The sequence below is a fragment of the Amphiprion ocellaris genome, chromosome 4 (genome assembly GCF_022539595.1).
Source record: "Amphiprion ocellaris isolate individual 3 ecotype Okinawa chromosome 4, ASM2253959v1, whole genome shotgun sequence".
In the NCBI taxonomy this organism is placed as follows: Eukaryota; Metazoa; Chordata; class Actinopteri; family Pomacentridae; genus Amphiprion; species Amphiprion ocellaris.
The window spans coordinates 11,430,020-11,443,527 of NC_072769.1; the positions used below are offsets into that span (position 1 = coordinate 11,430,020).

Below are 13,508 nucleotides of genomic sequence, written 5' to 3' on the forward strand. Positions count from 1 at the left end.
GAGAGATACAGTTGCCATCAAGCTGCATGTGGGGAAGGTGATACACTGGATTCCTGGCTGCAGCCCCGAAGTTACTGTATTTTTCTTTATTTCTCTGACAAATATATCGGAGCATAAATCATCCCCGGCCACCTGTAGCTGGTCTCAACAACAAGATTTCATGATTTGAATTTCATCAAAGGCCCAAACAAACTTGATTCATTCTTCTGTTTAGTGTCTTTGGTAAATTTCTGCCAAAAAAACCTACAAACTTCAAAATAGCGGATCATCAAAATTGGAATCAAGCAGCACTTTTGCCGCTGTGACTCAGAGTGATGTCAGAAAATAGAAAGCTACTGTACATTTTCATGTCACCACATCAAGGTGAAACTATAAAGTATGACAGCAGCGCAGAGACAGCGCTGACTGGAAAATTACTTTCCTATGTAGGCGAAAATACTAGGCGAAATACTAAAGAAAGCTTGAAATTGGGCGAGCACATAGCGTGAGTACAAGATTCTCGATGTGTCATATTGAGCCTCTCAGTCTTTGTTGTCAAAGAGAGACTGTGAGTGTCTGGAGGTGTGTGAACCCTGGTGGCTGCCGGCAATCTGAGCTGGAATAAAATCACCTGACATGAAATCAATGACTTTTGAAGTAACTTTTGGTTGTCATTTTCGTCAATAATTTGCTTGGTGAACATCTTTCACACCATTTTCTCACAGATAAACTTGAGTTGTTGAGGCCAGTGTGTACATTTTAACTATAAATCAGTGTTTGACAGCATTGGCACAGATATCAACACACATTTCTGACTGAATTGGGGTGCATTCTGCAAGTAATTACACAACTTGGGTTTTCCCTGACTTTATACGTGAGCAACACATCCAGTTAAGGCTGCACACAGCACACGCTCCCACCCTGGGTGTGTAGCTCCTGGTCTGGGTGTGTTTGAATATGACACTGACAATGTGGAGGCTTGACTGATGTGGAGGCAGCACAGAAAATTCAGTCGAAGCAGGATGATGGATGATCATCAGTGATAAAAAGCACATTTCACTACATTACCAGAGATAATACCAAACATTTGAAGATATGATGTAGAATTTTTAGCATTTTTTTATGTGTGAGTCATTGTTTGTTGTTTTTTCTGGCCACGGAAGTGACATAAAATACGTACTTTAAGTTGGTTTTAAGCTTTTATAAAGAACAACGTTAAATGTTTTACATTAAATTCAAACCTTAAGGACACAAACAAGGCATTTTGGTGAGTAACACTCTTTGTTTACAACAAAATTCCACAGCATGTTAGCTGCATTCTCACAATTTGCTTAATGATGTATTAATTGTCATCAAATATATGTTCAGATATATTTTTGGATTTAATATGATTAATCAGACAGTGATAATAGAAGAAAGAAGGGGGATGTGTAGATCGGGGCATCAGTACAGTCTTTGACCTCGTATTGGAATTAAAAATGTTTTGTTGTTTTCTTCAAAGTGAGAATAATTCAGCCAAATGAGGCAGCAGAATCAGCAGCTGCAGTGTTGTGATTTGGACTCTTTAATGTGTGAGTCAAGAAGCAAAGGCCTGTTAAGGAGTCACAGCTTACAAGAAGCTCAAACACAATGCAGCTTTACATTAATTACATGTAAAATCTTTAAGATAAATGTAAAACATTTAATATCAACGTAAAATCAGGTTTAAAGAGAGAGGGAGTTTCATTTTCATGCTGGCCACATTATAGGTGGAGTCATCATCATGACACACAAACATCATTATCTGTTATTAATATTCTTAGTGTGAAAACTTAATCGTTTCATATTTTTTTTAATCAACCTGTTTATCATCTATTTGTTATTTTCTCATTACTCCATCTCCATCTGTGTATCACTTTGAAATTATTTCTCTTGATTTGACATGAACTTAAATGATCCATTGCTGTGTTTCTGCATGTTGAGAATTCACTTGTATTCAGGCTGTGAAAGAGGTAATATATGTTGGCGCCTTGTGCTGCAAATTTCCACAGAACTCTGAGCAAACAGCGTTGTGCTGTGGCAAAATCACTTCCTAAATGTTTGCCCTGAGATCGACCCTTGGTCGGTAAGATGACTTGACAACTTCAAGAAATGTCAGAATTGTTGTGGTTTGTGTCATAAAATGAAAGAAACAGTTCAACATTTTAGGAAGTAGACTTGCTTTCTTGTGAAGAGTTCGAGGAAAAGGTCACATCTGCGAGCGTAACTTAGGAGGAAACATCCAGTTTTCATTCACTCATTCATTTACCTTCTGCTGCTGCAGCTCTCGGATGGTGTCCTGGGCTTTCTCCAGGCTCTCGCTGGCCGTGCTGCACTGCTGCCTCACCACCGCCAGCTCCCGCTTGATCACATAGTTCTCCTCGGCTTCCTGCGCCCTCGTTACCTGACCCTGAAATAACATGTCAGAGCAGGACGGAGGTCAATATCATCTGTAGAGTCTGAACTTTAAAATGCAAACAATGTCGGGTAAAACGAGGTAATTCTGGTAAATACTGGGAATGCAACATTATTAAGGTTAAGACGAACTTTGGCAAGTGTCATTTAAGCCTTTAAAGGAGTATTTCAATATTTTGGGAAAGATGCTCAGATGCTTATTTGTTAAGAATATCAATCTATCTTCAACTCTAGTTTGAATATGAAAACAGCAAGCGGCCGTAGCATAAAGAATGAAAACAAGGGTAAACAGCTCGCTTGGCTGGAGCTGAAGGTAACAAAATGCCTACCAGCACAGTTAAAACTCATGCTATATCTTATGAAATGCACAAATGATGAGTCTATCAGGTTACACGCAAAATTTCAGAGAGAGTCAGAGTATGTCAGAATTGGATGAGGAAAATAAGTATTTGATCCGATACAGATTTCATGATGTTGGTCACATAGAACTACTATTAAAATTAGAGATGTTTTTGGGACGTGGCCAGAATCATGTATGGGATCAAATTCCCTCACTGTAGCTGTTTCTAGTGCTTCTGCTGAGATACGTGAACCATCTTCTGGCAGCGGCTTCATATTTACCTCCTTTTCTAATTTTTGGCAAGAAAGCAAAATTTCCCAAAAATGTCAAACTGTATACAGGACATTTCATTCATGTTTTGGCAAACTACTGGTCTGTGTAATAAAAAAAAATGTAATAATAGTAATATTAAACTTTAACATGCCACATGCAGGGGTTGTACAACTTCATATCGATTTCAGTCTTGGACAAACACTACATGCATTCAGGGGTTACAGGGTGCTTTTGTGGATTCAACAGATATATAACATCAGTTCTTTCATGCATTTTGTCTGGTTACTGTTCAGAAGAGGAAGAGAAACAGTGCAGGACAGCAGAGGAGGTTAGAGGAGGGAAAGTGGTTGACAGTACTCTACCTGGATCAGCCTGTCTGCCAGAGCAGCACTCTCCTAAAGCGCCACCAAGGAGAGGAACAAGAGGATGAAAAATAAGTGATGAAGAGAGAGGAAGACAGTGGGACACCAGGGAGGAGAAAACCAGCAGAAAACCCAGGAGGGAAAGAAAGAAAGAAATGGAATCAGAGGTTGAGGAACCAAACAAATGTTGAGAAGCATAGAGATGTTTGTGAGGAAAAAAAGAGATCACTCAGAATAAAGCATTTTACTGGAAGAGAAGATTAAAAGCTACAGCTTCTGTCAGTAAGCAGAAGGGAAAAACAACTTGACCAATCATCCACAGATGCACACATACAAGAACAAGCTCCACTGGGGAAGAAACCCAGCCACAGAAAATGAGCTCATGAATTTAAATCATCACTACAGCGCTTAACCGGAGCTTCTTCGGCCTATTTTATATGTTCAGAGCCCTAACCTGGCTATTTTGTCTCGGTTATGCTGCCGATTTATATTAGCATTTAGATAAAACGAGTCAAAGCGCATCACTCACCTTCTCAAGCGTCTCAATCCTTTGCTTCAGCAGCCTGTTTTCTGTGCGTAACCTCTGAACACAGAGAAGAGGAAGAGTGATTTTATTTGGCCTCTTCATTTTAAAATTTAACTACCCACATTAGGCACAAATATATACAAAACACACGCACCTTAATCTCAATCTGTTCCTCCATTTCTTTGTTCTTGATTGTGGTGTATTCTTTCTCAAGCCTGAAAGACAAACAAGCCAAAAGGATTGTATGTTACCTCTGAGTTTAAACGCAGAATTTCTTCCCTTTATTTCTTTGCTTTAGTAATCAGACTCGTCTTTTAATTATTTAACGCTTCAAAAGCAAATATCAGAAGAGGATTGAACAGGAAAGTGCTTCTTCCCACTTAATGCAACACTTAAAACAAAACAAACACACTTTACACAACACCGGATGTCGGTGCAGAAACCTCAACATTACTAAGACAGAAACAAAAATCCTTCTGGGTGACATTCAGCCCATCCAGCACTGCAGACTCTAATGAGCGTTTTCTTACTTCTTCATCCTCTTGGGGTTGTATTTGACCTGGTAGGCCCTGAGAATCAGCTTGTCTGGACAGCTGTCAAACTGGTGGGGGATCACCTTCTGGAAATGCTGGCGGACCCAGAGGGAAACACACATGAGACAAAGATGCTCATTCGTAATTTATGAAGAATGTTTTTTAGATGAGTGAGGAAGAGCAGCTGAGGATCTACAGAGGCTTTGTGGGCGAACCAGCAGCAGCTACATAATCAGAACTACGACTACTATACATGAATCAAAGACAATAAACTACATTTAGGTTTCAAAATGAATTCAAAACTTGCAAAACATAACTCATAATTTACTGCATCATAAAATGTTATTTGCAGATCAGGCTACTGAAATGAAGTTCATAGAAATATTTATTTAGAGTAAAAATTATTTTACAAAATGAAAAAGGCACGGAAAGATACAAACAGTACAAAACTGACAACAAATCAATAAACAGTTCATCAGCATCTGCAAATTGCTGAAGGAGTTTATTATGTGACAAAGCTGAATGACAATTAATCAATGTGATGATGGATAAAAAAATGAGAACCACTGCTGTATTTTAATAACTAATAAATTGTCACTGTCTTTTATCAAGATGCCAAAAACATCAAAATTATCTGGTTTTAGGTTCTCAATTGTGAATACTTGTTGCTTTTCTTTGTCAAAAATGAAGAAAATGATGAATAATTTGATGATCTTGTAGCTTTCAATTGCTGGTGAAATTTGACAAAGAATCTGAAGATGCCATCATTATTATTTATGGAAATAATTGTGAAATTATTATTACTTTTTACAGGCAAAACAACTGTTTAAAGTAAATTTAAAAAAATGAAATAAAAACAAAAAAGCATGTAAAGACTATAAATGAAAAAAAAAAATCCAATAGCTGAAAAAAATGTCCTGAAGCTGGAAGCTACAACCTTGATTTAGTCTTTAATTAAAGATCAGATACTATAAATAAAGATTGAGATCTAAATCTTGATCGGATTTTGCTAACAATCAACAAAACTTAATTTTCTGCTGCATTACTATAAACACAACTGCTGCTGAGGACACACTTAACGGGTTAAGAAAAATGTTTTAAGCAAACAACCTGCAACCATATGTAACCAGTGTTTCATTTCATGTAAAAGACTGATATTCCAGCATGGTGAATGACTGTACCAGAGTGAAACTTCTTTTTTAATCAGGTAGACCTTAACTTTAGATATGTGGCTCAGGACGCTCATGTGCAGAAGGGAAAGTGAGACGTAGAGAATCTGATTCGTGGCTGAATCTGCACACGAAACTCATTTGTGCAGAAAGCGGCACAAAACTGCGACTGCTTACCTGCGACATGCCCTCCATGTCCAGCTGGATGAGGTCAGTCTGGTTGTACTGCAGGATGGCCAAACCCACACGGAAGATAATCTCTAGGCCCTGCAGAGAGGTCGTATGTTTTCAGATTTGTACTTTGCAGGATGAAATAACAGACCTGAATGCGCACAGTCAAAACACATCTGCTGATACTTAAAGCAGATGCTCACAATGTTTCCTACCTCATACATGAAAATATCAAAGATGCGTGTGGCGACAGGCAGAGGGAGGAAGGTGAGAAAAAGGGTGAGGAACCAGGACGAGGCGTACATCGATGTGTGGAAACTCTGGGAGCGGAAATGGACATTCAGCTCTGGAAGCTGCTCCTGAGGCGATAAAAGAGCAAAGGTTTAAACCTCAACTATCCAAAATAGGCCCAAATGTACATATAAGAAAAGGAAATGATGAGCTAGAGATAAAATGAATGATTTGCTGCCCCTTTGTGGACAAGTTTCACACTACATGTTGTCAGAATCTCCTGCTTCATATTTACCTGTAGCAGATATTCAAACTGGTAGATGCAGAGGCCGAGCTCTGCCATGCTGGGTTTGAACAGTTCCCTCAGACGATACTCCTGCATCAGACGCACAAAAACGCAAAACGCCTCCTCCTCTGGCATCTGGGAGGTGAGAGGGGGATGAGTGAGGTTCCCTCATTAGTTACAAATTAAAAACTGCCTCTGCTAAACTGTTTATTATACAGTGACTCTCATATTTCACAGATAACCTCGAGACACAACTTAAGTGCACTGTAATTCCTTAGAGAAATCTAGTGGGATTAATCATAATGAAGCTCAGGAGCACCGCACAGAGGCTTGAGGCAAAACATCCTCATTATGGATCGTTTTCCAGAAATACAGCACTTGATCATTACCTGCATTAGAAGCAAGCCAACGATGAACGCGCTGCCTTGGCAGTAGCCCACTTCTCGATCCACCAGAGAGTACGCCTGCAAACCACACACGTTTCATTACATTTCCTCTGCTCTGTATTTGTAGAAAAGCGACATCTGTAATCCTGACTGAACATTCAGACTGTGAGCAACAGGATCAACGTGTCACCAGACATCCCTTCATTTCCTGAGCAGCTCGGCTACAAGGGAACCTGAATGATTTTATGACAGTCAACAAGCTTGTTTCCATGGTGTTCAGCGACACAGTTCCACATTTTCTTGTGTCTCTGTAGATTTTGTTTCAGGAACAAAATCACACTAGGAAGGTAATATTGAGCCTGGCAAAATAGAGACACTAATGGCAGCGAACCGGATCTTTCCAGTTCACTGCAGGAATGAAACAAGGCACTCTGATTTACATGTTATTTTTGTCGTTAATGCCACATAGGACTAATCCATCAAGCTAACAGGAACAAGTTTGATAAACACTTAATTAATAAAGTCAAATTAAAGAGAGAAGAGCAAACATATGATGATCCCAGTTTCCCAATTGCAAACGTTTGCTGCTTTTGTCTGTTTTATATCACTGTCAATTTAACATATTTAGGTTTTGAACTGCTGGTCTGCCAATATTGTTCAGAGACGTCACCTTGGTCTTTGAAAAAAATGTGATGGAATATAAAAACATTAAACTAAAAGAAAAAAAAAAACACCATTTGAAAGAACCCATATAGATTTGTTAAGCATTCATGTGTGGGTGCTTGTTTGAACTGTGCATGTGACCATGCATAAAACACACTCATGCTGCAGTTGTCATGCTGCTCATTGAGCGTTTGTGGCGGCAAAGTTCAAAGAAACGCAGCAAGGCAGTCAAATAAGAAGACTTCTAGTTAGAAAACAAGGATGTAAACAACGCACAGTTAAAAACATTAAAGAAAATCTGCCTTATGGAAAGGAAATGCATTTAACCTATTTGTTAGACACCAAGTGTTTTGGCGACTAAAATTAAGGGACAGCCAACACTGCAATTACACATGTAGCATCTTTAACCCCTTGACCACCAGATCATGCAATTTTACCCATGTAAACATAATCTGGGCCTCGATTAGCTGCCAAATCCCAGTGAGATGCATGTTAAAGGACTTAAAAAAAACCCAAGTTACTTGCACATACATGTGCAAACAGAAGGATTTAAATGGTTAAACATCACACTGAGAAGATCAGACCTTCATGACGTTGAAGAGGACTTCTTGTCCCAGGCTGTCCTGGCCTTTGAAGAACTCGTGCTCGGGGTAGGTGCGGGCGATGTCTCGGCGGATGAGCTTCTCGCAGGGGGAGGACATCTTCAGCAGCTCGGAGTACTGGTTCTTCACCGGCATGTCAGTGGCGTTACCCAGCAGCTGCCAGACGATGGCCCGGAAATGATGAGGGATTCCCTTCCTGATTAACTCCTGGAAGGTCGAAAGAGAAAGAGACAATAAAGAGGACAACTGATTGATCTCTTGCTTCTTTAAGTACAAAGGGATGCAATTTAAGGATCTTAAAGTGGGATCTCTAAGAGCAGACAGATGAGAGAAGAAGACTCAATTACAGAATGATGAACACTTACATTTACAAGGGCTATTTAGTATCATCTATAATTACACTCAGTACATTATGATTGATTTCTCTTCCCTTTTCTTTTTTTCCATTTGTAGAGGTTGCAGGCAGCCATTGTATTTATGGTTGGTTTGTCTTTTCTCTCATTTTGCCCTGACTCAATTTTGCTGTCTGCTCTCTCATCCATCTTCTCTTCCCCTGGGTTTACTCTTTTTGTGACAGAGGACACAGAGAGACAAAGAGGGAGGGGAGGCAGAGGACGAACAAAGAGGACTATTGGTGCAATGCAACTAAAAAGCACTGCTGTAGAGTCTTGAAAAGACACTTTTAACACATAACAGTGTTATTTGTATGGATCTGTCACTTGTGTTGCCTGTAGGAGTATCCCTTTCATTTCAAAGATCGGGATCAGATCCAATCAAGGCTTTTGTAAACTGATTGGTATTGGTACAAACCTAAGACAGACCTTTATCAATCTGTGATCAAACAACAAATTTTAGATCATTTTAGTCAGTGGACACAAGATATGGGCTGCCAGGTCAGCTCTGTTACATATGACACTGGGATATAGGAACAAGTGGATCCTGACTTGTTTCAAGCTTTGGTTGGAGTCCATTAAGTGTCACAGAAGTCTTAGTCGTGGTGACTGTTACAAGCTAAAATCCTACAATGCTTTCTGCTTGTCAGCATGCCTGTGGTCTGAGTGACTGTCTCCTCCAGTCTGTACAGTATTAAACATGACTTGCATGTGAAAAATATGGGTTTCTGCTGTCTTTTTGAGTTTTAGAGGCACAGTAGAACCTACACTCTCAATACTACATTTCAGACAGTGCTCTAATGGAGCTTTACAACAAGGTTCGAGACCATCTTGGCTACATTAAGGAACAGCTTGGACTCAGAAAGGAAATTTTTTTCAAAATGCATGGTAGAGCTATTCACTTATCAAGCACATACACTGAAGTGTTTTCAATAACTTGAAGCTTGTGTTTCTAGAAAAATTGTATCAGATCTTGGCTATAGATTATATTACTTGGATTGACCTGGGGCCAAAAATAACTGACCAGGGCATCCCTACATGAAAGTTTTAGTATTAGTACAATAAGTATATAGAATTTTCCTCCAAACACTTTTGTTACACAAATGCATTTAGCTAAAAAGGACATACACTTCGCCTTTATGATTTAAAACAGACCAGTGACAAAGTCTACGTGCACAGCAATAACAAGCCCTGTGTGGTTTTTTTTTTCCTGTAAAAAAATCCCGCAAACTTCTAGCGAAACTTCCCCTGCCTAGTGTGATGTTTCCTGACAGGTCTTCTTACTTTAAATTATATTCACTGGCTCAGTCTGTGGAAAACGCAACATCTGATACCATAATTCCCTCCCACCTTCAGGAGTTTGTCCTTCTTGCGTCTCCACTCCTCCCACTCGTTGACTATGCGTCCCCATAAGATCCAGGTGTCTTCCTCCAGGTGCGACAGGTTCGAGGAGGCCGAGGAGCTCGACACCAGTGAGGAGCCGCTGTTGCGTCGCGAGCCGCTCATCGACCGCATGGACTTGGAATCAGCCTCCAGCAGCCTGCATGCAGAGAGAGTTTATTAGGAAAGGAGGCTGAAATTATCAAAGATTTTTTTTTTCTGATGGGAACACAGAGCAGCATATTGGTCTCATACAAGATGCTGCACACACTGGAGAGCAAAAAATATCAGCATTAAGAGTCATGGCTGGCAGATGTGACATTGAAGCAGACTGTGACATTATGAAGAATTGCACTCTTGGAAAGGCTCCAGAGGCCTCAGGGCTTGTTGCCTTAAAGTAGAGTACTGGAAGCTGAGCCATGTGCCACCGCATATAGCAGGCTGCGATCATATACAATAGAGAAAATGCTTCATTTCCATTGTCATCCAACCAAAAGAAATCAAAATAAACAGAGGACATCTTACTGAAAAGTACCTCTCTTACATCTTCGTATACAGGACAGTAAAACATAAAACGAACCTCATTTTCAACTTCCCCTAAATTACACAGCAAACAAAGTCTGTCCTTCTCTGGAGTAGCACTAAACCTCTGAAGCTAATGGTAATGCTCCTGAGAGTAACTGTGCACACACGGATCTCTGTCTTTTATTTAAACTATGCTTAACATAAGGTTCCACATTGTATCTGTCCTTTATAAGGCAATGAGTTCGTAATTTTGGCTTATACCAAATATAAACAGACCGTTTTTCTCTAATCCTAAGAACCATAATACTCCTCATCTCCTGAATGTCACAGCACTATTGGACCAACATTAAAAATAACTGAACCTTTCTCCAATGATTTTCTCCTGAAATGCACTATTTGTGTTTTATCTTGATTCATCACTAGTCTCCATTTCCAGCGCCACTCCTCTACAGCGTTCAGCATATTCTGCAAGTTTTTTCATTTTCGGCACGCAGAACTACATCATCTGCATATAACAGAAGTTGTGGTTGTTCAACCTTAAACTCAGCTACTGGTGGGTCAAGCTGATAAAAAGCTGATAGCCTTTTCTAGTCTTTATGCCAAGCTAAGCGAATCTGCTGTTAAGCGTTTTTATTTATATTTTCAATCCTTGTGGAGGCAGTAGGGCAGCAGGACAGCAGAAAGCAGAGATGATGTGATTAAAGAGGCAGCTCTTTTACCCCGAGGGTGTCATGTTCAGTCCTGTTTGACCCCTAGTGTCAGACTCTTTTAGGTCACTTAACTCCTCCATCCTGCACTCTGACCCATCTGCTGAAACTGGCTGTGAAATTTAAACTCGAACTGTGCAACCACTTTTCTTGAAAGTGATTTATTGTGTTTTAGTCAGATCAAAACAGAATGCAGTTTTCTGCATTGGTGGGTTATGTAAGGAGAAACAGATCTGCATTTACAAATTCACTTGCAGAGTCTGGTGCTCTTCGTCGTGTGGGATTAAACCTTATCTAACACAGGGATTAAACCTCATCCTTGAACAGAAAAGTCTTTTTATTTTAATTCTAAACATTGTGGAGAAGCCAGGTGATTCATTTTACATTTTATTTGTCCTCATGAAAGAACAAAAAGTAACTTCAAGTATTTATGTTGTAAGATGGTGTACTGTAACATGTCATTATTTTAACTACAAATTGTAATTTATTATGTTCGTAGGAATAATCTCCTTTCCATCATGTAAGACAAAATGCCAAATGGAAGCAAAACTGAAAAATTTGACCTTTACCAAGTGTTTCAAATCTCACTCAGAGAAAGTGAAGTCTTTGTAGTAGTGAAAGAGACAAAAAGTACATCTCAATAAACAATATTTGCTGTCACACATGCTATGGCATACAACATAACCTATACTAATATATAGCTGTATGCAAACACTGAGGCACCACTGGTCAAACGCCGTAGTTTTTCAAAGTGAAAAGATGCAAATACAACCCCTGCACTAATAGACATCAACCTTTTTGATCCCCAGAATTGCTAGTGGGTTTAAAAGGCTTGTTATATTTAATAAATCACTAAAATTACACCATTTATTGGAGTGAGAGTTGTGAAAACTGAGAGAATTTTCAAACTTCCAATGCCCTTGAACACTCGTGTGAAAACATAACAAAATCTAAGCTTAAATTCATGTTTTCTTCATAAATCACTCTGTTCTACATGTCTCATGTGAGATTATACCAAAAATCCATCATTTACAGCACATTCAGCGCAACCAAGAAGCCATTAGAGACTAAACTGCAATTAACAGTCATACAACAAAAATTCTAGGAAATTTGGCCTGAATTGCAGGATGTGTTTCCATAGAGGAGATAGTAGAAAAATATGAAAAATTAAAAATGTAAGTAAAATATTGATAGTACGTAGAGTCACCATTTTTTCTAGTAGTGGCAACATCTGTACATATCTGTTTTTTGTGAAATAAATAATCAAAGAAATTCAACTTTCATTTACTTTTTTGTGATTTATGCTGTTACAACTGTGCCACAGTGTACAAAAGACATTTTTAAGTTCTCTCTTTTTCTAGCCATGGTTGTATTGTTTCCACAGAGGTGCAGGAATTTCTATACTACGGTTCAAAAATTTGGGGTCACCCAGACAATTTCATGTTTTCCATGAAAACTCACTTTTATTCATGTGCTACCATAACTGCACAAGGGTTTTCTAATCAACAATTAGCCTTTCAACACCATTAACTAACACAATGTAGCATTAGAACACAGGAGTGATGGTTGCTGGAAATGTTCCTCTGTACCCCTATGGAGATATTCCATTAAAAATCAGCCGTTTCCAGCTAGAATAGTCATTTACCACATTAACAATGTCTACACTGTATTTCTCACTAATTTAATGTTATCTTCATTGTAAAAAAAATGCTTTTCTTTCAAAAATAAGGACACTTCTAAGTGACCCCAAACTTTTAAACAGTAGTGTATAGCAGTGCAGGATGAAACTAAAAACATAATGGGCCCAGATGTGTCCAAATGTTTTACATTCAACTGTATGACAAATACTGGTTGAACTGTTATTTTCAGAAAACTGTTTATTAAGATGAATGTCTCGTGCTCACTGTCAATTTAAAATTACTGATAAAAACGTTTTTAAAAGGTAGTGATTATCCCGACAAAGGAATGTCTGAACCTCTACTATTTGTTACTTTCTGAGATACTAACCTATACATCTATTTTTTGTAATCCACTGCATTCCTCAGAAATTCATGGCCTGCATATTTGTATTTCTGGGTCAATTTAACATCGACTGGTGGTCATTTTACACAAAGCCCTTTGCATTGAACTGCTCCGTACACGTCTTTATCAATGAAGGCTGACAACCCCAAGGAGTCGGTGTTAGACTACTCATTTCACTCCACATTCATCTCATTCTTGATAAATGAAAAAATAGGAATAAAGATCTAGTGTGGTGCATAAAGGACAGACTGTTGTCTTCAGGTCAGTATGTTTCTGGCTGTTGAATGTTTTCATCAAGGTCAGTAATATCAGTGGTTGCTATGCAAGCCACAATTTCTGGCCTTATGTAATATATCGCACATATTAATGTTACTGAACGAAATATCCAGTTGATTAAGAATTTTCCTTTAACCATCTGCTATTCAGAGTTTTCAAATGATTCTCTCAGGCTGGAGTCTTTTAATAATCCCATCATACAGTACAAAACGGTGCTGAGATGATCAGTGATGACTTCTGTAACTTTTCTGA

The 13,508-nt window shown here is 38.9% G+C and overlaps 1 protein-coding gene across 2 annotated transcripts in view; it reads right to left on the bottom strand.

Annotated features, from left to right (window-relative positions):
* evi5l (ecotropic viral integration site 5 like) overlaps nt 1–13,508 on the bottom strand; it is a 42,888-nt gene that overhangs the window by 14,252 nt on the left and 15,128 nt on the right. The window contains exons 3-13 of one of the 2 annotated variants that reach the window (XM_023263696.3): nt 9,697–9,886; nt 7,937–8,161; nt 6,693–6,767; nt 6,313–6,438; nt 6,002–6,145; nt 5,793–5,882; nt 4,444–4,541; nt 4,068–4,128; nt 3,917–3,970; nt 3,388–3,420; nt 2,267–2,407 (exon numbers count right to left, since the gene is read on the bottom strand). In XM_023263696.3, coding sequence (XP_023119464.2) covers nt 2,267–2,407; nt 3,388–3,420; nt 3,917–3,970; nt 4,068–4,128; nt 4,444–4,541; nt 5,793–5,882; nt 6,002–6,145; nt 6,313–6,438; nt 6,693–6,767; nt 7,937–8,161; nt 9,697–9,886 — 1,237 coding nt within the window. The remainder of the gene's footprint in view (nt 1–2,266; nt 2,408–3,387; nt 3,421–3,916; nt 3,971–4,067; nt 4,129–4,443; nt 4,542–5,792; nt 5,883–6,001; nt 6,146–6,312; nt 6,439–6,692; nt 6,768–7,936; nt 8,162–9,696; nt 9,887–13,508) is intronic. The other variant, XM_023263698.3, reaches the window with a different exon arrangement.